The sequence below is a fragment of the Eulemur rufifrons genome, chromosome 17 (genome assembly GCF_041146395.1).
Source record: "Eulemur rufifrons isolate Redbay chromosome 17, OSU_ERuf_1, whole genome shotgun sequence".
Taxonomy (NCBI): Eukaryota; Metazoa; Chordata; class Mammalia; order Primates; family Lemuridae; genus Eulemur; species Eulemur rufifrons.
In genome coordinates, this window is record NC_090999.1 from 47,094,127 (window position 1) to 47,121,021 (window position 26,895).

General features: G+C 35.9%; 1 protein-coding gene across 1 annotated transcript in view; it reads left to right on the forward strand.

Moving 5' to 3' along the window:
* Positions 1-26,895, forward strand: part of TNPO1 (transportin 1) — an 87,277-nt gene that overhangs the window by 26,082 nt on the left and 34,300 nt on the right. The window contains exons 2-6 of the mRNA XM_069492121.1: positions 8,869-8,982; positions 11,719-11,794; positions 16,098-16,247; positions 19,901-20,007; positions 22,758-22,891. Of these exons, the coding sequence (XP_069348222.1) occupies positions 8,869-8,982; positions 11,719-11,794; positions 16,098-16,247; positions 19,901-20,007; positions 22,758-22,891 (581 nt within the window). The remainder of the gene's footprint in view (positions 1-8,868; positions 8,983-11,718; positions 11,795-16,097; positions 16,248-19,900; positions 20,008-22,757; positions 22,892-26,895) is intronic.

Below are 26,895 nucleotides of genomic sequence, written 5' to 3' on the forward strand. Positions count from 1 at the left end.
TAGTGCAAATTATTATGTGACTTTAAGCAGTATGTTCACATGTTTTGGTTTTCATCGAAGACTTTTTTTAGTGATTAGTGATATTTCCCTTTTAATCAGTGCAATCCCCATTCTGTTCCTCTTTTTCCTATTTCTGTCATTTCTGGTTTTTTTGTTTTTGAGACAGGGTTTTGCTTTGTCGCCCAGGGTGGAGTGCAGTGACTTGATCAGAGTTCACTGCAGCCTTGAACTCCTGGGCTCAAGTGATCCTTCCACCTCAGCCTCCTGAGTAGCTGGGACTACAGATGTGTGCCACCACGCCCTATTTCCTGTCATTTCTAGTACAGCTAGAACACTGCTGCTCATTAGAATAAGAAATAATGGAAATTACCAGGAGCAGATTTACTGAGTTAATATAGTGGTTCTCAACTGGTAGTTCTCAGTGATTATAATGTGCAGTCAGGGTTGAGAACCAGTGATTCATTGCTTAAACACACATGGAGAGAATGAGACCAACTGTAAAGGTTAAATCTGTTGTAGAACTCAACGGGGAGTTGCTGTTTTGAGGGTGACAATAATCTGACCAAAAGTTAAATATATGGGAGATGTTACTTATGTTAGTGTTATGTTTTGATTAAAAGTGAAAAGTTTGAACCCTGAAAGGCAAGGTGCACTTTATCACATCTGAATTGATGGAACAGATGAAAGTATTCACTCCAGAGAGCTGTTGGATTCTTGGTGATGCATGGACTAGAAAGGGAAAGAGAAGAATATACACCCAGAGCATTCATACTCTACCCAGTATTGAGTTCTGTTAGGGGTTAGTCACATATTCGTGGAGGTGGCAGAATGAGAATATGGCAGAGTGGTTCAGTGCACAGGCTCTGGAGTTGGGGGCATATGGCTTTGTTTATTACTGTTTGTGTGACCTTGGTCACATTGCTTAAGTTCTCTTAAGCCTGTTCCTCTTCTGTAAAATGGAAGTAATAATAGTACATACTCAAGGAATTAAATGAGCTCATGCATTTAAAGAACTACTATAATATAACTGGCACCTAGAAGCTCCCATTAATGATAACAGGGTTGCTGTTCTTAATAGGCACAGTCGAGACTTTAGAATCATACAGATTTGGTTTTGAATGCCTACTTTGCCACATACTAGCTGGGCAAGCTACTTAACCTCTCTGAACCTCAGTTAATATAAAATGGAGTTAATATCTACCTCATAGTGCTGTTGTGAATATTAAATGAGCTGAAGTATAGGAAGTGCCTGGTTATAGATTGGGTTGGATTTTGAGATAAAGCTTTCCCTTCTTATCACTCACTCTCATTCATAATAGACTTTTTTATGAGACTGATGCACTGCCTACTGCAGTAAGGAGACAACTGATAATAGACTTTTAAAAAAAATGTTTGTTTGTAAACTTTGATTAGCATTTATGTAGCATGTCTAGTCATCTTCAAAGGTCTTGCTGAAAGGACACTCTAAGAATACATTTATTTAAACTTTCCTTAGCACTTATTTTCCATTTTCTTTTTGTTCTGTTAATATCCCAGCTCTTAGATGACAATAACTTTGTAATGCCAGAAAATTAAAATTTTAAGCCTAATTCTTTCAAGTGGTGAACTATATCAATTACCCTAATCAGTCAAGGAAGGATGACTTAAAACCTATGTGCCTAGCAACGTATAACATACTCTGTAGTCCCTGCCCTTCTAATGTAGTTAAGCTCATTTCCTTAACTAATATGGGCTCAACAGTTAGTTTTGCTTTTTCTCCTCTTCTTTCTTGATCCATAGCCTCTGATTAACTTTATAGAATCTCTTAATGGACTTTCTAGTTCAACTGATAGTTATAATTTAACAACCTTGCGGACATTTTGATTCTTTGACATTTTAAAGACGTTTTTTAAAACTTACCAGCTGCTTGTAGACTTTCTCTTCTTTCCCTTCATATCTAAACTTTGTTCAATATCTCATAAAAGTTTTATTAAATAATTATGTTCTTTAAATAACATGTTCTTTTAGACCTTCGGTGATCTCTGATTTTTTTTCTTCCTTGCTCATCATAGCATCTTTTTGTAAAAAACCAGTATAAAAGACCTTTTCTGTGGTAGTTACATATCTGATTCACATTCAGCAAATGATTCAGCAAGTTTCTTAACTTGTGTTTGATTTCTTAACTCTGTGTTTTGATTTACCTGCTTGTCAAATGAAAATAATGCGTGCCACCTACTCATAGCAAAGAGATGTTGTGAAGATTAGATTTAGAATGTTTTAACTCATTTACTCAATAGTACTGAAATATCTCATTTTATTATATTTTCAGAATACATATGTACTGCTTTTTAAAATCTATTTTAAGTTTTACTATAGTGAAGTATGATTTTTACTTTTCTCTTTTACCTCACCACAAAGGTATCAAATTATTTCTTTAGTATACAAATGGTTTTATTTATGATTAGTTTCCCACTTTGTAGAGATTGATGTTTCTGGTGGAAAGGCAGTAAAGTATATCAGGGATTTAGAGACTGTACTCTGGAGCCAAATTAGTTGGGTTTGAGTCATGGCTCTGTCATTTACTAGCTGAGTAACCTTAGGCAAGTAACTTAACTTTTGTGCCTCAATTTACTTATCTGTAAAAGGTAGTTAATATTAATACATCATAGAAGTTGTGAGGATTAAATTAGTTAACATATGTAAGCACTTAGAACATTGCCTGGTACTCAAAAAATATTAGCTATCACTATTACTGACAAAATATTAGATGTATTTAAGTCTTTTAATATTTAAGTACCAGAATTTTTAGTAGTATCTTGGCTCTCTTGTGAAATATTATTGCCCTTCCCCTAACAAACTGGAACTCCATTTTATCTGCAAATTGGACATTTAGGTCTTCCTGTGGCTCTCCTTGCCATCATTTGCAGCCTGATGGGTTTTTGTTGTGTTTTGCTTGTTTTGTTTTGGGGACAATCTCACTATGTTGCCCAGGCTGGTCTCAAACTCCTGGCTTCAAGCCATCCTCCTGCTTCAGGACTCCCAAAGTGCTGGGATTACTGTGCTAGCCCTGATGGGTTTTTTAAAATCATTTTTATTATAAAAATAGGATATATTATAAAAATCAACAAAACACTAAAGTTACAGAGCAGAAGATGAACCTCTCCTTCCCATTTTTGCTTCCTATGAGAACTAATCCTTTTCCAGATTTTTATTTGATCATGTCTCTTGTCAGTTTAAAACCCCCTTCACAAACTTTATATTATCCTTAGGATGAAGTCCAAACTTCCTAACATGGTCTATGAGGCCCTCCTAGCCTCTGCCTTCCACTTACTTTTGCTTTTTGGTAATGCCTATTAGATCTAAGATGAAAAGTCACTTCCTCAAGGAAATCCTTTCCTAACCTCCTAACTGGGCTAGCATAATGTCCTCATAGCTCCTTTTATTTTCCCTACCGTAGTTCTTCTCTTCTACAGTGCTGCTCTCTAGGGACATCCTAGTGACTGGGATGTGCTCTTATCATTTACCGGGTGGGGCTGAGGGGCATTGGATGTTCACCATAAAGAATTGTCCTAGCCCTGTATGACTTGTGAATGTCCCACTAGATGGTCACATTGGTTAAAAAAAAACATGTTTATAGTTACTAGAGCCAAGAGCCTAACTCAGTTTTACATATACATATGGAACTTTTTGCAGGGTTTTAATAAATGTTCAGTTTTCCAGGAACAAAAACTACGGTTTTATTGAAGGACAACTGTATCTTCTTTTGTTTAGAACTCTACCAAGAGTTCACCATTTTGGGCAAATCGTGTCACCAATTGTAACATTTCTCACACTCATAGTGATTAAACATATAGGTGGAAACATCGGACTGCTTGGTAAATACTTGTCTGGATTTAATTGAAATTAGAAAAAAAAGCTCTGAACCAGATGGGGGAAAAACACTTCTCTCTTTCCTGCCTGAATATATTTGCTTTTCTTTCTTTTCCTATTGCACTTCATCTTATACTTCATACTTCATTCATAAATAGCACATTTGTCTCTCTCACTAAATGAGAACTTAGTGGGGACAAGAACTGTATTTTACTTATCTTTTTTTTTTTGAAACAGAGTCTCACTCTGTTGCCCAGGCTAGAGTGCTGTGGCGTCAGCCTAGCTCACAGCAACCTCACACTCCTGGGCTCAAGCAATCCTCCTGCCTCAGCCTCCCAAGTAGCTGGGACTACAGGCATGTGCCACCATGCCTGGCTAATTTTTTCTATATATATTTTTAGTTGTCCATATAATTTCTTTCTGTTTTTTTAGTAGAGACGGGGGTCTCGCTTTTGCTCAGGCTGGTCTCGAACTCCTGAGCTGAAACAATCCACCCTCCTCGCCCTCCCAGAGTGTTAGGCTTACAGGCGTGAGCCACTGTGCCCGGCCTATTTTACTTATCTTTGAATTTTCAGTATTCACTGAGCACATGGTAGTTGCTCAACTTAATATTTATTCAGTTGAATTAATAGCAACAACAATCGTATTTATTCAACAAATATTGAATCAGACCTCTGCTAGGCAAAGAGGGCAAAAAGACACTGTCTCTGCTCTCAGGAACACATGATCCATTGCAAAGACAGACCTGGAAATAATTATAATACAATATGACAGTTTCTAGAATGGAAATAGCTATAAACTGTAGCTCTGTAATGAAAAAAAAAAACAAAACACTTAAGTCTTATAGGGAGATCCTGGAATAATGTCACAGAAGAGAAATAGTATCCAGCATCAATCATAGTGCCAAGAAAGACTCTCAATAAATATTTAGAAATTCATTGAATGAGAGTAGTTCTAAAGAGTGAGAAGGGATTTGCCTAATGGTCAAGTTTAAAAGGGCATTCCCCACAGGAAATCTCTATTCAAAAGCTCAGAGGTATGAGAGATGCAGGAAGAATTGCTGGAGCATAAAGTTGGAGGTTGAGTCATAGATAAAGTTGTCCCTTCCCTGAATGTGATGGACCAGATCATGAAGAGCCTTCTTCCATAAAAAGAAGTTAGATTTTGTCTCGTAGATGGTAGAAAACCATTAACTATTAAAACTACTGTTTTTCAAATTATACTGTGTGCCAGGTACCTATAATCCTAATACAGAGTTGATATTTTCCCATTTTATAATTGGGAAACTGAGGCTCAGAGACATTAATTAACTTGCCCAGGTTTTCACAGCTATTGAGTGGAAGAACTAGAATTCAAAATTAGGTCAGTTGAGTCCACACCTCCTGTCTTCTTAAACTATATTTTATTTTACACAGCACATCCAACAGGGAAGAAGTTGGATATTTTAACTTTTTAATTTTTTTTAACCTCACATCATTCTTAACTATAGCAAATTCAAAATTTTTATGTAAATTTAAGTTAACAATTTGGGACTCATGAGTAAGTTTTAAGTCTTCTGAAGGTCCAAATTTGTATCATAGTAACTCACCTCTTGCAGGCCACTTTTTATTCTGGTGCCATCTTCTATCTAGTTTTTCAAATAACTGTCTTTTGACTTACTGAAATGCCCATTTCTTTTCAGTCACCATTGAATGTTGTGGGCTAATCAGGCATGGTTTGTATACTCTGAAGGAGAAAAATTTGAAGTACTACTTCCTTTTTGAGCCATTTAGATCTGAGTCTTCAATATGCAAAAAGAATACTCCAAGTAGTAATTATTTAAATTTGATAAGAAAATCTAATATTAATCTTGCTATTCTATTTAATTAATATAAATGTAATTTACTATTTATATAAATGATTTTTCTACCTTATATCCTGTGTGCTTGGTTAGCTTGAAGTACTTGAGACATTATCTCATTAACTCTGCAATATCTGACTAGTCTGGGATGAGATTCTTCCTTATTTTAATGGCGATTAAGATGTCGTGCGTTCTGGAGATGGATCATGGTAATGTTGTACAACAGTGAGAATGAACTAGTGTCACTGAGCTGTGTACTCAAAATGGTAAGTTTTATAAATGTGTATTTTATCACAATTTTAAACAAGATGTGAAACAGAAGTTCAAAGTGGCCTGAGATCTCTTATCAAGCAGTTGTGAATCAAATATTCTTGAGAGCCTTTTGTTATGGACTTGAGTAAGGTGTGCAGGAACACCTGTGTTAGCATCATAGGTTGATCAAATTAAATGTTCTTAATACTAAGCTGTTTGAAAAGAAAAAGAATCCCATTTATCTGAATGCAGGGATAAAGAAGAAAACATGGTAATGGCCCAATATTATGGTGCAGCCATCCTCAGGATGGATGTGATGATGAAAATGCCTTTCAGACTTGACTGCTCTTGGTCCCTGCCTTTAGTTTCTTGTTCAAAAGCACAGCTAAGGGATTAAGTGGGCTATCTAAATGTCACCTCAGCAGGTAGGATGTGCATGGTAGCAGCTCCAACTTGTAGCTGAGGCTCAGACTTTTAGCTTCCTTATCCCTACTAGTATCATGGGAAATTAAATTGTCATTCATTAGCTTCACAAAAATTAAAAGATTGTGCTGGTGGAGGTATAGGAAACATTGTTGGTAAGTGTGAATTGCATAACTTTGTGGAAAGTAATCTGGTAATAACTGATAGAAATTTTAAATACACATACTTTTTGGCCTAATAATCCCACTGGGTTGCCACTATCGTGTAGAGACATTGGTACAAGTTGTGTTGTTTATAGCAGCAAAAAAATAGAAGCCAGTCAGGAAATGGTTGAACAAATTATGCTCTATCCATCCTGAAGACCAATGTACAGCTATTAAAAGGCTAGTTAAATCTATATGTATTGGCCTGGAATGATAGCTGTGTTATATAAATGCGTAAAAAAGTTGTAGAGTTAATATTAGTATAGTTTGGAGTATGACCTAAAAACAGAGGAACCATATGTGTGTTTGAGAATAGCGTGTAGAAGGATTCATGTCAAACTGACAAAATTGATTGTCTCAGGGAAGTATGCTTGGAGGTGGAATTGAATTAACTTTCCTTGTAAAACCATTTTGTTTTTATTTATTATAATATAGTTTTTGTGATTTTTAAAAAGTTTCTTAAGTTAAAAGAAAAGAAAGGGAAGGGGAGAAATAGATAGTGATAAAAATTTTACTAGGGATTACTTTGGGGGAGGGTTGATGACTGGGAATGGACGCAAAAGAAGCCTTGGTACTGGTAATGATCTCTATCTTGAGCTGGGTGTGTTCACTTTGTAAAAATTCATCTAATTATATGCCTATAATTTGCATAATTTTGTGCCTATATTGTATCAATTAAAAGTATAAAAATTATAGAATAGCAATACAATAGAATGCTATTATATTTTCTTAAAATATTTTCAATAAATATTTAATAATATATGAAGTCAGGCAAGAAATAGTACAATAGTCCCATTGTAAAATATAATGTACCTATAAACATACCGAATGAAGGCTGGAATAAAAACAATACAATATCAATAGATATTATGTCCAGGTGATGGTTGTTTTTGTTTTGGGGGTTGGTTTGTTTGAAGTAAGAACAGTTTATTGGGTTGGGTCATTTAGAAAGTCATTAAAACTTGGTGAGCCAAATCAGGAATTTTAAAATATTAAGCAGAAATTAAGAGTGGAGAAGAGGAAAGGAAAAGGCATTTTTTAAAAGAAAGAAAAACAAAGCTAACTAGAGAGGTGTAGTAAAGTCGGGTAACTTTTTTCAACCTCTACTAGGAAAAGGCTTACTAATTTCAGCTGTCAAATCATCGTATAATAGTAGAGTCATATTAAAAAATACTCTCCTTTATCAAACTCAGTTTGGCTTTTTTACAAGTAAGTCATGCTTGATACCCAAGCATGTTTTTAAGTATTTACTTTTAATGAAACTATCATTGATATAATAGTTTTAGTTGACCCTAGCAGATGCAACTTAGTAGTAGCTTAAGAAACCTATATTCTCCTCTCAGTCATCACTGATTAATGCTGGTAGTTTGCTTTTTTTCACCTTAGTTGCCACATGGGGGCAGATAATACCTCACTAGGTTGTAATGAGATTCAAACGAGAAAATGTAGTATGTGAAAATACTTTTATAGAATTAAACACTACCCAATTGAAAAATTACATTATTTTTCTTATATTTCATTAGGCCTAAAGTCCTTAGTTGTGAAATGTAGTTATTTCATGATGGAATTTATTTTGCTTAATAGGAATTCAAAAATTGAAGTTTATGAAAGAATGCAATTTTTTTAAGTCAAGTTCTGCAAATGTTGCATTTAATGTTCTCGAGGTGTGGGTTGTGATTGCAATGTGTCATTATTTTAGACTAAATGCTAATATTTAGTGCTTATATATCAAATTGAAATGCAGACATTTTTGTTGCTTCTAATAGTTGAACTGCCAGGGGAATTATCAGGCTTTTTTCCCTATTTCAGTAATTTTTTTGTTAATTCATCATGTTCACCTAAAATAACTAATACACCCAAATCAGATCACTTCAGGTGTTTCACAGGGGTTTTGATAAGGCTTGGCTTTTGATTAGATCCTTAAGTTAGTTATCTTCTGGTCGGAGTAAGCGTTGGGTTGGGATGGAGAAAACTGCGTGGCACTAGGACCCAGGGGGCTCCCGTGAGCGGATCTTGGGGCCAGATTGCAAATTCGCGGTGACTCAGTCTGGTCGGCTCCTTGCGCTTGGCGGCCGCGGCGGCAGCAGTAGACGTTGGCGGCCGTGCTGCTAGGAGCAGTTCCGCCGGCTTTCACCGTCCGATACTTCCTTCGGGCCACCCCAGGCAGGTCCGAGGAGTCTGGGGAGCGATAGGGTCGTTGTGGCGGGGAGACGGGGTTTGCTCGGCGCGGGAAGCCCTCGGGCCTGTGCACAGGGGAGTAACATTTGCTCCGTCTCTTCCTGTGTCTGGCTTTATTTGCAGCAAACCAAGATGGAGTATGAGTGGAAACCTGACGAGCAAGGACTTCAGCAAATCCTGCAGCTGTTGAAGGAGTCCCAGTCCCCAGACACCACCATCCAGAGAACCGTGCAACAAGTATCCTTTCCGAGGCCTGGCCGCCGCCCGCGCAGCTGGCTCGGCGCTGCGGGCCCGCTCCCGGCGGCCGGGGGGCTCCCGCCGCCCCTCCCCCTCCCTCTCCTTCTGATCCCTCCTTCCTTCCTCTGTCCGTCCGCCCGCGGGGGAGGCCCGCCGCCGCAGCCCCAGCCCGGCGCCTCGCGCACGCGGCCCTAGTGCCTGGGCCGGGGGCAGCGCCGCGTGGGGCTCACGCCGCCGAGACCGTCGGCTTCCGGGCCGCCGCCCGAGATCGCGACATGTGCGCGGGCCCGGCAGCCACGTCCCCGCCCGCCGCTGACCTGCCGAGGCGGTGGGGAGCGGCTCGGGCGGGAGCGGCCCGGGCCCACACAATGCGCCCCGCGGGGTGGGGGCGGCGGGCCGAGCTGGAGGCCGGGTGGAGGGCGCTGTGAGCTGCCGAGCTTTGCTGGCCGGCCGACTGGCCAGAAATGGGTGGAGCTGGCGCGGGGTTTGAACTGCCGCTGTGTTGGTCCTGAGGTTTTTTCCAGGCCCTTGCCCTGGAAGGGCTGGAGACCTACAGGTGGGAAAAGGGGTCTCGTAAGTGCCTCACCCTAGGGCTACTCGTATTAACATCTGTTGCAAGTTCCCTGGCTCCCAAGTGAGATTTTCTTTTTAAAGCTTTGGCTCAAAGCTAATTGCACAATTAGCTAAGTCTTTACCAGGTGTGGTGGTGTAGTTGTCCTTTTGCTACGGTTTTAGAGACAGAAAGGGTTAAGAAGCAAAACCTCTTCTGTGTATGCTTTTTGTGGTCCCCTAAACCGTACGTAGACAAATGGAGAGCTCTTATTGGATCCAGTAAAGGAAACAAGTTCACTTACCAGATCATAAATATTTTTTTTTTACCTCTGTTCTTTTAAGCCTAAAGCAGTTAAAAATATTTTTTGCAGAAAAGTCTCTTGATTTTTATTGTCAATAAGCAACAAAATTACTTAATATGGAATTTGGTAAGTAATCTCTTTTCGTGTTTGAGCTTATTTAAAATACTATAAAGATGAAGTTATTCACCCAGAGGGTTTCGAAGAAGCACTGCGTTTGCTGTAACCTAAAATCCTCAGTAGATGACAAAATAAATCCTTAGTTTTTTTGTTAATATACTGCCTGTTTAAAAAATGAGGTTCTGATGATTTAGATCTGCTAGTACTGAGGAAAAAAGAGTAGTTTTTTGGAATGCATTGGGGTTTGTTTATGAAACCCTGCTATGGCTCAGTCTTAATTGTATTGTCATAGTTCCAGGAATGATAGAAAATTGATATTTAATTGTAGGTATTATATGACACAATTACTTGTTTCTTAAATTAGCCAAGCCCAGATTTGCATTGTAATTCTCAAGTAGCACTATATATCATACTTTCTTGTTTTAGTGTATATTTATTAAGTACCTTTTATATGCCCTGTACTGTGCTTGGGCTAGTAGTCAATTTAGTTTATTCTATGTGCCTGGAGCATAGTATGTCCTCTGAGTAAGAACAAATTAAATTTCTGTTACTGTGAGAAGAAAACAGTATTTTAACTAAAAATATGCACTGCTTTATGTTTTCAGAGTGCCTAATGATGACCTTGTTCTTTGTATCTCCTAAAGGGAGAATGTATTTAATTGTTTTGTATAGGCTTGAGCACTTCTGAAAAACTGTTATAATAGTATAAGTAGATACAGCTCAAGTTTTAAGAAAGTAAACTTTATCAGGAAATATTTATGAAAAATGTATTGGCATATCAGCATGTTGTTAATCTTAATCTTGGCCTTTCACTAAAGCAAGAATCACCATCTGGGTTTTTCTTGGTTACAGAAAGTAGTAGCACCTTGAAATTTTACTAGAGAGTATGTTTTGCTAGTTAACGTTCTGACCCCTAAACATTGAGGATATTCAAGTATGTGATAAATAGCCAATAAAGTGTACCTAGACTTTTGAGTCTTGGATTTAATCAGAAATTTAAATCTGTTGTGTAAAAACATTTTAATCATTCTGTGTAGTAAAACACAGTTGGGAGGTGTGTTAGGGGCTGAGAGGGCTTGAAGGATGAGAGATGTAATACAGTATTATGTTGCTGTTGACTGCCAACACCAGCGAAATACCTGGAAATTTGTGTCACTGGAAATGTTAGATTCTGAAGGAAAAAAACAATTTTATAATTACTGTGTATTAATCTCATGATGCTGACTTTATATAATATTTGATATATAGACTTGTACGTAAGTGGCATTTTATCTTAATTTTTTGAATTCCTAAGAACAGATGAGTCTGACAAAAGTACTCTTTTTTTTTTTTTTTTTTCCCAAAACTTAAAAAGCCATTTTATAAAGTTGATTTACCTAAGTGATCTTCATCTCTTAAAAACTTGTTTTCATTTCTTTGGAATACTTTCATTTTTGTAACTATTTTATACTTCGATACCTTTCTGGTTACGATGTTTTAAAGTTCTAATAAATCTAAGAATTCTGTTTTGGAAGATTTTTGTTGTATTGAGCATACTGAAGCTGGAACTTGCTTACGTTGCATTGAATAAAATTGATAAATTTCAGCCATAAAGCACCTAAGAGTTTTAACGAGCACTAGTGAATGAGTAGTATGTTAATAGATTTAATAAGATATTCTTTGTTTTTAAAATTGTAAGACTAGAAATACCACAAAGGAATTCTTGATTTTTATGTAAAAAATGCATAGTTTACACAGACATTTCCTTAACTACTGTTTGTTGTAGAAACTGGAACAACTCAATCAATATCCAGATTTTAACAACTACTTGATTTTTGTCCTTACAAAATTAAAATCCGAAGGTAAGTAGAGTTTGTCTTTAACTTTTAAAAGTATCTTTAAGATGTATTAAAATATACTGGGAGTTATTCATTTCAAAGGATTTCATTTTGTAGTAAACGTGCTTTATCGATGTGGAATGAGCAGAGTTATTACTACTCTAAGCATTTACATGCTTAATAAGGATTCAGTTAATTGGGTGTTTATATAATAAATTCCCTCATTCTTTGCAAATGAAAACGTGTGGAAAGTCTACTTTGTTTTGCTTCAGTGCTTATACATGAATATGTTGATTGATTCCTTTTAATACACAGCCGGAGCAAGAGCAAGACCTTGTCTCTACAAAAAATAGAAGAATAGTGGCACGAGCCTGTAGTCCCAGCTACGCAGGAGCCTGAGGCAGGAAGATTGCTTGAGCCCAGGAGTTTGTGGTTGCAGTGAGCTATGACACTACTGCACTCTATACCAGGGTGACAGATTGAGACTGTCTCAAAAAAAAAAAAATGATAATAATAACTGAATATATGTGTGATCATTGTAGAAAAAAATGGAAAGGTCATATAACCAAAATGAAAAATCACTTAGCCCATCATCCAGAGATTATTGTGTTGATCTCTTGAATTATATCCTTCTGTACTCCTTTTATATGGCTATGTATAATACATACTATTTTTAAATTATTTAGCAAAAAATGGTATTTTACTCATAGGTAAACTTTCATAACTTTTCAAAAACTTCTAACAGTGTACATAAAACTTTTTCCTTAAGTCTTCTAAACTATTTTAAAATTAAATCATTTCTATGACAGTTTAAAGCCTGGATAGTGTGATTTTTAAATGATCTGGTCATTTGAATGTTCTAATAACATGTAAAGTCTCACTAGATCTTATTTCACAAGTATTTATTGCATACCACCTCTTTGCCAGGCAGTTTTCAGGCTCAGGGGAGATAAAAGTGAGCAAAACTAAAATCTATGCCCTGGAGGAGCTTACATTGTAGTGAGAGGGGTTCTTCATAGCATTTGAGTATTCCCTTCCTGAAACATTGCAGACACATAGAAGACAAATATTTATCGAATAACTGACCATCGTCTATGAGCATTATACCCTATTCAGTGATTAATATTTTAGATGCCATAGTGCAGTTTGTAAAAACACTGCACTTGGAATTGGGAAATAACAGATTTCAGACTGAGTTGAAATCATTTAACCTCTCGTCTTTCAGCTATAAAAAGCCTGTGTTAGACAACCAGACCATCTGTAAGGTTTCATTCAGCTCCAAACTCTAGCAGGTTAATGATCTTAATGTATAGTAAAATCTCACTAATCTTGTGTTCAGATTTTGATAATTCATACAGATAGTAATTTCTTTCCAGTTGTTTTCAAATGATTTTGTAATTGATGGGGGGGGGGGTTAATTTATGTTTGGAGGACATAAGAGAAAATTTTAAACTCCAAATCTGGGTTTTAAGAAATTAAGGAATTCTTTCAGCCTGTCTTTAAAAGTATATTTATGATATGTTATTTCTTAGTACAGAAATTTTTCTTATAGTTTGTGATCAGGCTGCTATTTTCTTTTTAAAGAACTAAAATATTTACTGAGTGAATTTTTCTAATCTATAGTTGTTTAACTTGAAAATTTTATTTTCACTAAGCTGTCTACTCTCTCAAGTTTTCACCCCTACATTCCAAATATTAAGATTGTTATAAATTATACTCATTATTAAAGCTTTGTTGGAATATAAGGATACTTCAAAAGTACTTTTTAAAAAACTTATTCAAATAGCAGTAATAGAATTTGGAAGCCACTACCTCCACAAAGACCTATTACAAAACCATAAAATGTTGGAAAAGATTTTATTCAGGTTTTCTTGACCCTAAAATGTATTTCTTCTGTTTATTGGGCACAGTTCTCAAAAGACAAGGATAGGAGTTTTACATTTGTGTAACAGTTGACATTTCTTCTTGTGTTTTACTCATTTCCCCCTCCCCAGGAAGATGGGAACATGGTTGGCCATATGCCATATCTAGTTTTTCCAGTTTTGTTTTTGTTTTTGTTTTTAATCTCTGCATTGTGGCCATCTTAGAGAAGGAAACTAAGTAACATCTTTAATTGAAAATGCTTATTTAGAAATTTTTTTTTTTTTTTTTAAGAGACAGGGACTTGCTCTGTAACCCAGGCTGGAGTGTGATAGTGTGATCATAGTTCACTGCAACGTCGAACTCCTGGGCTCCAGCAATCTCCCCCTCGGCCTCCCAAGTTACCTGAGACTACAGGCACGAGCCTCCACGCCCAGCTAATTTTATTTTTTGTAGAGACAGGGTCTTGCTGTGTTGTCCAGGCTGGTCATGAACTCTTGGCTTCAAGCAATCCTCCTGCCTCAGCTTCCCAAAGCGCTGGGATTATTTAGTAATCTTATCACCGAATCATTGAGTAAAAAGTTTTAGATCCAGAAGGGACCTCAGAGACCAGCTGCTCTAATTCCCTCATTTTGCAGATGAGCAAATTGAGGGCCTAATGAAGTAAAATCTTAATTTTTTTTAAAAAAGAAAGTGGTGACTTTTAAAAATGGATTTTAAGAGGATATGTACTTTAAAACTGTTCACCTCATGTTGTGGTTTATTAAAACTCATCTTACAATTTTTATTGTAAAATCAACATACTATATTATTAACAAGTAATGCACTTTAAAATGATTACATGGCTGAATTATCAGCTAACTTATGATAAGCTTGAGGAAGTTAAATGTTTGACTTAATTTATTTCATGGCACTTTTAAACTTTTAAGAGGATTTAGAAGTAGGTTTTGTTTTAAGTTACTTATTGGAATGGGTTGTAATTGAAAATGGGAAAAACATTTTTAGATGGTGACATAAACGAGTCTTATTGCTGTGATGACCTGATTGGGGTTTATGTGCAGCGAAACTTTGGGGTTTTTTGCCTCTACATGTGCTTCACCCTTGAAGGTTTCGATGCCATTCAGACTTTGGGAACATAGTATTAAGTAGAAGAAGCTCCAGGTATTTTATTTTTTAATAAGGTAGGTAAAACCGTAGTGTTTCAGTAGCATATTGTGTTTAACACTCCAGGTCTTCTTATAGCCCTTTGAGAGGAATGGTTTGAAGTGTATTCTCTGAAGCCAGACTCCCAAGGTTTTGGCCTCCCCACTTGGTAGCCTTGTGGGACTTCGGCAGAGGCCTCAGTTTCTTCACCTGTGCAGTGAGGTTAATAATACCTGTATCATGAGGTTGTAAGGATTAAATGCAGTGCTACTTGGAAAGCACTTATCAGTGTTTTAATTAATAATAAGCATTCAGAAGATGTTCAACTGTTGCTGATACTGTTGGTGATGATGCCAATTGATAAAACATCAGTTATATTCTAGTATTAAGTTTCTTTTTGAAAATTTAGCACCATCTATGGATTAAACTTTTAAGATTCTATTTTTAAATGTTTTTGCAGATTTTATGCCTTTTTTTTTTTTTTTTTTAAGAAAGACTGTCTTTGCTCTGTCACCCAGGCTGGAAGTACAGTGGTGCAATCATAGCTCACTGCAGGCTCAAACTCCTGACTCCAAATGATCCTCCTGCCTCAGCCTCCCAGAGTTCTGGGATGACAGGTGTAAACCATCACACCAGACCTGATGCTTTACTTTTTTTAAGCTCAGGGGCAAATGAAAAATAAGTTAATGACAATTATATTTATGTGAAGATGATCCCATATATTTTTTCCACTTACATTTTTATTAGGATATTTTTAATAACTAATACTTTCAGATTTATAATGATGTTTATTAGATAACGATAAAGCTTGCATATAGTGGCCACCTGTAAACTGACTTTAAATCAGTGGTTTTCAAACGGGTAGTTTTGTCCCCCCCAGGAGACATTTTTGGTTGTTACAACTTAGAAGGGTTCTACAGGCATTTACAGCTAATGATGCTGCTAAACATCTTACAACACATAGGATAGCAACTCACAACAAAGAATTGTCAGTATGTCAAACTGTTGTCAAAATGTCAATAGTGCCAAAGTTGAGAAACCCTGAAATCAGGAGTTAATCCTTTGGTATTCAGTTATGGTTTTTTTTTAACTGGTTATAGTAAAATAAATTTAAATGTCAAAATCAACTTTTTTTTTTTTTTTTTTGAGATGCTGGTCTGGAACTCCTGGGCTCAAGTGATCTGGAGTCGGCCTCCCAAAAGTGCTAGGATTACAGGCAGTTCAACAGTTGTTGAATATAAATACTTTAAAGTTACTGTTCTTGGCACATTTTGAAATGAAATCTACTTTAAAACTCAATGCTTCTATTGCTGTTTTATTACAGATGAACCTACGAGATCATTGAGTGGTCTCATCTTGAAGAATAATGTGAAAGCACATTTTCAGAACTTCCCAAATGGTGTAACAGACTTTATTAAAAGTGAATGTTTAAATAATATTGGTGACTCCTCTCCTCTGATTAGAGCCACGGTTGGTAAGTTATATTGCAACAATTTTGCTTACTCTGTTTCTAACTGGATTATTTTTAGAGATGACAGACCATTTTCATGGGAATTTTTGTTTGCCATTTAACATTAAATCGTGATGAGGGAAATTATTATTGCATTTAAATGCTTTTGAGATGATGTTAATTACAGTAAAAACTCTCTTATCCAGTGAGACCAGTGACGAGGGTTACTGGTCTCAGTGGGTAAGAGAGCTTTATCACACTTGGCTTAATCAAAGTTGTTTACAATGGGACATCAGTGAGCAATAATAGTTTAGGACCATTATGTTTTCTTTGAGTATACAGATTGAAGTTCCTTATTGTCTGTTCACCTTACAAAATGTATGGGGCACACGCGCTCTTTTCATTTTTACATGTAATGAAAAGCCTTCTGATCTTTGAAAACAATGTAAGTATAGGATTCTAAATTTTTACTATTTTCCCACTTGTTTTTTATTATAATATTTGCCTTGTCTATACCTAATTCAGTAGCAATTTTTTTAGTCTTCAGAATGTTCAGCTTGTTCAGGGAAAGAACTTTAAGTGTATGTAATGCTAGATTAAAATGCTTAATTACAGTAACTGCTATAAATTGATTTGGGAGCACACACAACTGGCTATTTGTAAGCACACATATCAACCAATGGAAGCAGAAATAGGCAGATAGACTCTGTTAAGTACCTTACTAATGGGCAGCCCTTCAGTATATCATGGACTTAAGAAGTTAAATTTTACAAGGACTTGGAAAGCATCTATGAATTTACCAGGTTGGTTAAATGGAAGCCAGTTAAAGGAGTCAAACACTTTCATCAAGAGTTCCTTAGTTTAGTTTTGTACATTTTGCCTTATAGGTTTGAAAAGTATCCAAGTCATCTCTTACTCTGTGACTTCGCTGTAGACATTCTTATATTAAACAGTGCCATTATTGACACTGATTTTAAATTTGGGTAGAGGACATTTGTAGTTTGAAAAAGGACTCCCTAGGTTACTCTGATGTACCCATATGTACCTCTTTAAGGTTTTACCTACTCATAACACTGGTGAAGAGAATGGTAAGTGTATGCCAGCCTTTTCTATCTAAAATCAAGGAGAGAATTCCCCATAGATAAGTGGAATGGGATTTGAAAAGAAGTTTGTTTCCTTTTAAGAGATGGCAACTCAGCTGAGAGGAAAGGAGAGGACAAGATGTAGAAATTAGAAATGAGATTGCTTTCTACATAAACTGTATTTCAAGTGCCATTTGGTCCAAACTTCAATACTTTGTGTCTTTAAATTTGCAAGGTTAGAAGTGACAGTACTGGGGAGAGAAGAACTGGTGTCATCTCCCAGTGAGTGCTAGATTTCTTTTACCTTCTATAAAGGTTTTTGAACATGTTTGGGAGCCGGGTTTATCTTGGGAACTATTTAAGCACTTAAGTATCTTCTGACTTCATATTTTAAAACACATATAAGTAAAATTGATATACATAGGCACTATTAATTTTTATTTCTTGGTGTCTATTAATAGAATATGATAGATCCTTGATTTTACTTCTAATTTATATTAAGTAGGTATTTAAGTATTCTAATTGTGAGAGGCCACTGCAATTTTCAGTTTAGAAACTGATCGAGTAGTTTTTATTTAGTTGTTTTACTCTGCTTCACAAAAATAAGTGAAGGGGCTTCATACCTAAAGATAATATTATTTCCAAATATCATGATACTGGGATTTGATCAAAAATAATTAGGAATGTGAAGGTGGATGTGGGTAGAAATATAGGTGAAACAAGATTGACCATTGACTGTGCATTAATGACTTGTTGAACCTAATTAATGGATACATTTAGTTCATTATGTTTCTCTTTTACATATGTGTGAAATTTTCCATTTTAAAAAGTCTGTAATATTAACTAGATGTCAGCTTGAAATAAGTTAAGCAGCTTGGCCGATTAAATTATCTGCCTGCCTTATGTTGTTAGTTAAAAATAAAAGACTACTTTTGTCCCTCTTCCCCTCCCTCAAACATTTAAAATTTTAATAGGTGTTGCCAAGCACACTGATTTCATTCCCATAATTGTTGTAAATACTGAGAAATATCTGTCACCTTTCACTTTTGCAGCTATGCTGGATATTAGATGATTTTTCAGAAGTAGATGAAATTACGGGGCCAGATAAGTTTGCAGTTTGTCCCTCTGTCAACATTCTTTAATGCTCTCCTAGTGGAAAGAATGAATGTCAGCCATCTGTTAGTACCAAGTTATAGACTGTATTTGATTTGTATTAATTATTACCTGTTTGCCGTCTTACTTAAGACATGCTTGGTCTTAAATAGGCAGATCCAGATTTTTCTCTTTCCCTCAGTTCTTTCGTTAATATATTTTATCTTCGAGAAAGATTAACTGGCAAAAAGGTCAGGTGTTACTGCTTTTAGATCTTGCTAAGCTATTTTATTGTAAGGGTTAATGTCTTAAAATGCTATCAATACATTGGCCATTATGTATAATTTTTTGTTTTGTTTTAGTGGAGAGTAAATATTTGCTAACAGTTTTTACTCCACGTATTTTTTAGTTCTTTACCATTGGGAGCAACGTTTTCAAACTAAAGGTAGAAAATTCAAATGAAAATTTATACACAACGGTAGAATATACTATTCAGTGATACTCATTGAATGTTTACTAGGTGCTAGGGATTTTATATATATCCCACTGAATTTTCAAAATAACATTTTTACAGATTAGTATTTTGCAATTTAGAGTACATATAATTTGCCTACTGTCAGAGTTTTTATACTCTAAGGTACTAAAAGATTGATAATCACCAACCATATTACATTTTATTGTTAGTGATGTATTTTCTAAGGCAGAGAAAAATGTTAACACAAAACTTATGTGTTATCAATTTGTTTGTATTAACACAAAACTTTTATGTTACATTTTTGTGTATTTGCATAATCATTGACTATCACAACTCAGCTGCACAACATAGTTGAAATAATCCAGTCAGTCAAAATAAGATGATCAGTCAACATGTGCCACCCAGCCTCTGAGATCACCTTTCTGGCTACTTGGCATTGATCCAGTGAGTGGGAACTATAGTAGGAGTGTGTAGCCGGTCTGCGTGAGGGAGTGTTGTAAACAGACTGAACATATGTTCTCAAGTGATGCTCATCTTCTTTAATTTTTTCTACCCCAGTCCTTGGCTGTGATTCCAGATTAAGTCAGGGAGCTGTTCTTAGCTTCTAAATGTATCTTTTATATGAACCTAACAGATTCTTAAATTCATCACACGGTTATAAGCACTGCTAACATTTTGGTATAGTTTTCATTCTGCTGTTTTGTATGTATAGAATTGAAGTTCATTTCAATTGGTGAAGCTGTCCTTGGTATCGTCGGAGAAAAGCAAATTGCACTCTTTTATATAGATACTTGGTAAATTAAAAAAAAACTTAGAGGGTGAACTGTTGGAAAACAAGATTAGAAACATCTGGTTGATGCTGTGGTGATGTAGGAGTCACTGGTAAATGTTATTAATATGTACTTTAGAAATCTTGGGCATGGTATATTTAAAAGTGTGTGTGCATGCACACGGGCACACAGTTGTCCACATGGCAGTATCTAACGCAGTGCAGTCGGATTCCCTAAAGATGTTTGTTTTCTTTCAAGGTATTTTGATTACAACCATAGCCTCCAAGGGAGAATTGCAGAATTGGCCTGACCTCTTGCCAAAACTCTGTAGCCTGTTGGATTCTGAAGATTATAACACCTGTGAGGTATAATTTTTCTTTTCTATTTTTCTTGTCATGTTGTATGTAAGCAATCTTTGGGAAAAATATTTCCTCTGAAATATGCAACTTCAAAAGTTAGAAGCCTAAAGTTACCTTTGTGTTTCACATTTATGAATCATTTTTCTCACTGTTTTCTATAAGCACTGTTACGTTATGAAACCTCTTCACTATACGTCCTACAAGGAGATGTATTCTAAAGTTATTCTTGGGTGTATATGTAATAAACAGCTATTGTCAAGCTTAATCAGTTGATGTGATATTTTTTAAAGATAGACTGAAATTTACCAAATTCCCAGACCACGAGTACTTTTTTAGCTTCTCTAAATTGATTTTATGCTGCCTGTTGTATGACAGGTATATCTAAGGTATATCTGACTTCTCTAGTTTTAATCATACATTAACTCTGATCTCTTTTTTGCCGCTGATCAAATCAGTAGCAACCCTTCCATTTGAGGAGGTGAGAGTCAGTTTGTATGGATTCCTTCTTTTACAATCTCTCACTGTTAATGAATACTTTATCTCTTTCATTAGCAGGCTTACAATTTGGGTAAAAATCTGTTTTAAGTGGAAACCATTTTAGGTGTTTTTACTGTCTAAAGTAGTGATCCTCTCCCTCTCAAAAAAAGAGTAGTAATGCAGGCAGGGCAGTCACAGGAATAACCTAACAAAAAGCAATCAGGTGGTCTTATGACTTGGCAGTTTGTTGCCTGACCTGTCTTCAGAAAGGAGAAATAGGCAGAGAAGATGAGGGCGGGGGCGGGGGGGGGGTGGTGTTGGCAAAGTTAGTTATTAAAGTCACTTTTCTCCCTCCCTAAGAGAAAAAAAAAATCATTCTTACACACACAAAAATGCCTTAGAAATACACTAAGATTACAGAAAAACTAAGTATTTAGTCACTGTATAGTTGATTAAATAGTGCTTGATGTGTTAGTCATAACATAAAAGAAGCTTTAAATTTTAATCACTTTGTAAGAATAAAAGTTTTAGATGGCAGTTATTGTGAATCGTGGAGCTACTACATAGAAATTGTACTTTAAATAAACGGTATTCCCATCTGTCTGAACTAAAGATGTGGATTTTCCAGATGTTGGTATGGAGTGATCACTAGATGTTCTTAATTGAAGTTTTTATTGTTTTTTTTTTCTTTTTGCCTCATTTTTGGCACAATAGGTAACAAGTTCACATTTAATTTGATTTTAACAGTTTTCCAGAACTAAAACATTTTTTCAAAAAACTTTTAATATTCAAATATAGCTATTTTAACATGACAATTGAAGTCCCTAATATTTAAGCATGTTAAATCTAAGATTGAAATTTTATATTTTTAACCAAGTTCTAAACTTTAAAAAAATCTCCAAATTTAGTACTTTTTAAGTGTGTTAAACTCTAAAAGGGTATTGGGTAAAAATTGCCTTTACTTACTGTTGGACACCTTCTTTGGGGGGGGCGGGGGACAGAGTCTTGCTCTGTTGCCTGAGCTCTAGAGTGCTGTGGCGTCAGCCTAGCTCACAGCAACCTCAAGCTCCTGGGCTCAAGCAATCCTACTGCCTCAGCCTCCCGAGTAGCTGGGACTACAGGCATGCGCCACCATGCCCGGCTAATTTTTTCTATATTTTTAATTGTCCAGATCATTTCTTTCTATTTTTAGTAGAGACAGGGTCTCGCTCTTGCTCAGGCTGGTCTCGAACTCCTGACCTCGAGCGATCCTCCCACCTTGGCCTCCCAGAGTGCTAGGATTACAGGTGTGAGCCACCGCGCCCGGCCTGGACACCTTTTAAATTAACTGTACTATGGAGAGTGAGCACCAAGTTGTCACTATTGATGGAATTGTAAGGACTGAAGTAGATGTTTGAGGCAACTAGTAGGATGCATATTGTGTACAAAGGCTCTGGATTATCCCCTTTAGTATAAAAAATGGTTATAGGGAAATAGTTGCCAGTTTGAATTGTCTGCCCTTTTAAAAGATTTTGTCACTAGTTACCCAATGAGTGGTTTTATATATGTGACTTTTTTAATGGTATTTGCGACCTCTCTATGGGCTTTAAAAAGTGTTACAATAGTTAGATTTCTGTGTAAATGTAGAGTTTTACATTCAGTTTTAACAAACTGATATTTAATCCCTGCCAACCAAAATATCCTCAGTCCTCTAAGTCATGTATTGCTAAATTTCAAATGTACCATTATATTTGAACAGATTTTAGATACTTCATAGTTACAATAATTTGTTTTTTTGTTTGTTTGTTTCTTGTTTTTTTTTGAGACCGAGTCTCACTCTGTTGCCTGGACTAGAGTGCCATGGCATCAGCCTAGCTCACAGCAACCTCAAACTCCTGGGCTCAAGCAAACCTTCTGCCTCAGGCTCCTCAGTAGCTGGGGATACAGGCCTGCGCCACCATGCCCAGCTAACTTTTTCCATGTATTTTTAGTTGTCCAGCTAATTTCTTTCCATTTTTAGTAGAGACGGGGTCTTGCTCTTGCTCAGGCTGGTCTTGAACTCCTGAGCTCAAGCGATCAGCCCACCTCGGCCTCCCAGAGTGCTAGGATTACAGGCGTGAGCCACTGTGCCCAGCCAATAATTTGTTTTAAAATTTAATGATTAGATTTATGGATTTTAGAAGGTAGCATTTTATATAGGCTGAGAACATTAATCCATACAAATTAACAGCATTCCTCAGTTTGCTTTTAAATGGCTTCATTTTTAATGAATTCTCATAATTTAAATGTGTCTTTTATAGGGAGCATTTGGTGCCCTTCAGAAGATATGTGAAGATTCTGCTGAGATTTTAGATAGTGATGTTTTAGATCGTCCTCTCAACATCATGATTCCCAAATTTTTGCAATTCTTCAAGCACAGTAGTCCAAAAATAAGGTATTTATATAGCTGATATTTAATTTATAAACTCTGATACAGCCTGACCACTACTTTATTTTGCATTACCTAATATTTTTTTTGTGATTAGCAAAAGATACTAGATGTTCCACAAAGGTAAACTTACATAATTGAAATTTACGGTTTTAATAATGAAACCTGTGAAATAGTGTGAAATTTTCATTAACTATGATATAGTTCTCTACCTTCTGCGTGGTAAATTATGTTCGTAATAGATAACAGTCATGCTTCTTTTAAATTCCTTTGTTTAAAGCCAAGATTAGTTGTAGGGTTTCTTGCTTGTCATTTTTTATCAATCTTGCCAAGTTCAAATATCTTCATTTGTGGCTGTGTAATAAAAATTCTTCCAGTATAACATGTACATATCCTTGTTCATTGGAGGTGAACAAGATTATCGGAAGTAATGAACTGTAAATTTTTGAGCTTCTAAACATACAGTATCCTCTTCCCCTCCTCCCATTTTCAGGCCCAATGCAGACCTATTCTCTGCTTTCCTTTATCCTTTGATTAATAAACTGAATTTTAATGAAGATTTATTCTCATTAAATTAATAAGTACTTTTAGTTTAAGGGTTTTACATCTATTTGTGAAAAAACATTACAAGCATGAAAGTGGCAGGATTTTTTTTAGTATATCCTGAAATCACATAGTAGGCCTCATAGGCTGGTCATGAAGTTAACCTGGCCTACTTTGTTCACCTCTATGTCTTTAGTTCCTAGAACAGTACCTGGCACACAGTTGGCAAAATATTATATTTAGAATATTAAATTGGCCTTTGATTAAATTTCTTATCAGTTGTACAATTGAGCAGTAATTATCATGATGTCTTCATGGTACTGTTGAAGTGTATAAGACACTAATTTCACCAAACATTTTCCAAGTTACCCTATTCTTTGTGCGGCAGTATTCTAGTTTATACAGTTACTGTATAAACTTTATTTCTAGCTTGTCCCTTGCCTTTTGTTTCTGTGAAAGTCATTCCTCTTTCTTCAGATTCTTAGTTACTTTAGAATTTTTTTTTTTTTTTTTTTTTTTTGGCTTCCAATTTTTAGTGCTTAGTGGTTTTATGTAGAGTAATCTGACATCATATTCCTGTTTTTAGTAGAAGGTATGCATTTCCTAGAGATGATTTTCAGAGTTCTAAATACATGAACTTTAGTGCATAGGCCATAACTACTAATTCATATGCCTACTGGAGCTTTCTTCAAGATTCCAAGCTATGTTCCAGAGGATTACGGTTTCAGCAGTGTGAATAGGGAGCTAATCAGGAATCTCTCTTTCTTCCTAAAAATTTTCAATTTAATTTTTATTCTTTTTTATCTTAATTTTAGTTACTTTCCATGTTAAGTGGTACTTTGTTGTACTCAGAGTAGAAATTTATTTGTTGCAGTGTCATGCACATAAATAATACATTTTCAAAATTTTATTCTTCCAGGCATAGTTAACTGGGTAGGAGTTCATGTTCCCCAAGAAATCTCCCCCTTTTAACATTTTAAGTAAGGTGATGAAAGTGTGATAATTTACATATTTTTCTTCACTTCCATTTTCATTTTACATTTTTAATGTATATAGCATCTGTGACTGTGTGGTGTGAGATTAGGGATACATTCTGTCTTTTCCATTTGGTTAACAGTTTTTTCCTAGTACATTTATTAAATAGCTTTCTTTTTTGCCGTTGATTTAAAATATCTCTGTCATATGCAGAGTTCTGTATATGTGTAGGTCTGTTAGTGGGCCCTCTATTTTATTCTGTTGCTATTTTGTGACTATAGCTTCCAATTGAATTATATATGTTTAGGGCAAAAATTTGAGCTTTTGAGGCTTTTAGCAAATTGTAGTTACTTAAAACTTCTAATGGATATTGGAATGAATTGCTACACAGTAAGGAAAGAGTTGGACAAATTAAACAATGAAAGCTCAGAGTATGAGGACAATTTTTAAAATTGTACTATGGTATATCTCACTTGGAAGAAATTTTGGATGCTACTGCTCCTGTTTATAAAGGTAGGTTTATATTCTGTCCCAGAACAGAATGAAAATAAGGCCTTCAATTTTACAACATATAAATTTGACAGAACTTTTCAACTTAAGAGTTTTACCTTATAAAAATAGGTGTTGAAGAAAGGCAAAAAATCAATATTTGGCCTGAAATATGCTGGCATTGCAAGAGGAGAAATTAAAATTGAAAATATACTCTATTTAGCAGAATTTACTCTAAGCTTACTTAAACACCTCAGATGCTTCTAGAGAATATTTTTTCAACTTAAAAGTATTGCAGGCCAGGCGCGGTGGCTCACGCCTGTAATCCTAGCACGCTGGGAGGCCGAGGTGGGCAGATCGTTTGAGCTCAGGAGTTCGAGACCAGCCTGAGCAAGAGCGAGACCCCATTTCTACTAAAAATAGAAAGAAATTATATGGACAGCTAAATATATATATAGAAAAAATTAGCCGGGCATGGTGGTGCATGCCTGTAGTCCCAGCTACTCGGGAGGCTGAGACAGGAGGATCCCTTGAGCTCAGGAGTTTGAGGTTGCTGTGAGCTAGGCTGACGCCACGGCACTCACTCTAGCCTGGGCAACCGAGCGAGACTCTGTCTCAAAAAAAAAAAGTATTGCGGTCTGTAAAGAAGAGACCATATTGGAGGGAAAAAACTCTACCGACATTTATATTGGAATTGTATTGAATCAATAAATCATTTTAGGGGAATGAGTCATTTGCACAATACAAATTGCTTGTTTTTTAATAAAGTTTTATACTTTTCCCTTTATAGGTCTTGAACATATTGTATTCTTAGGCAGTTGGTCTTCTGACACTATTATGAATGGTAGCTTTTAAGTTAAATTTTGTAGGTTTTTTTTTCCTTTATCACTGACATATAGAAACTATTCTATGTATTAACTTTTAACAAAAAGAATGTGAGGCAGAAGGAACTTGTTTGTCGAACTGTTTCTTTTAAAATGTAAATAATTCCTAACTGTTCTTAAGTTTCTAAAAATTATTTGGGAAATGCTAATAGTAGATGCCTCTTGAGGGTGGGAATAGGAGAAATTTATACCTTTTAAAATTTTTTGGCCGAGCGCAGTGGCTGACACCTGTAATCCTAGCACTGTGGGAGGTCAAGGCGGGCTGATAGCTTGAGGTGAGGAGTCCGAGACTGAGCAAGAGCGAGACCCCCGTCTCTAGTAAAAAAAAAAAAAAAAAAAAAAAATAGAAAGAAATTAGCTGGGATAAAAATATATAGAAAAAATAATTAGCCAGGCATGGTGACATATGCCCATAGTCCCAGCTACTTGAGAGGCTAAGGCTGTAAGATTGCTTCAGCCCAGGAGTTTGAGGTTGCTGTGAGCTAGGCTGATGCCACGGCACTCTAGTTTGGGCAACAGAATGAGACTCTGTCTCAAAAAATAGTAAATAAAATTTTTCCCCACATACACACAAAGAAACACAAGTTAAAAGGTTTTTGCCCTTGATTTAAAAGCCTTTTTAAAAGTCACTTTCTTATTTTTCTTTCCCATTTATTTACTGTGCCAAGTACTTGTATTAGCTCATTAATTCAGTCCCCACAACAAATGAATTGTTTTATATTTATTTTATAGATGAGAAAATAGACTTTAATACATAAGCAGCTTACCTTGTGCTACACAGTTAAGTGGTTGAGCTCCCCATAGTGTGCTTTTTTTATCATAGTTAATAAATATTTATGTGCTTTTGCCATAATTGCAGAACCAAAAGCCAACTGTGTTTTCAACATAGCAGTTAAGAAAATGGTTCTCATGGAGTTTTTATTTCAGAAGAGGAGGCAGACAAGACAGACAAAAAATAAATAATATGATTTTCAGATACTGATGAATACAATGGAAATATAATAAGAATAGAGAATAGATAGGATTCATACAGGTATTTTATATAGAAGATTCTTTGTAAAGGTAACATTTGTGTGAAGGCCCTGAGCAGAATAAAGTAGTAAGACTGAAAGATCACAG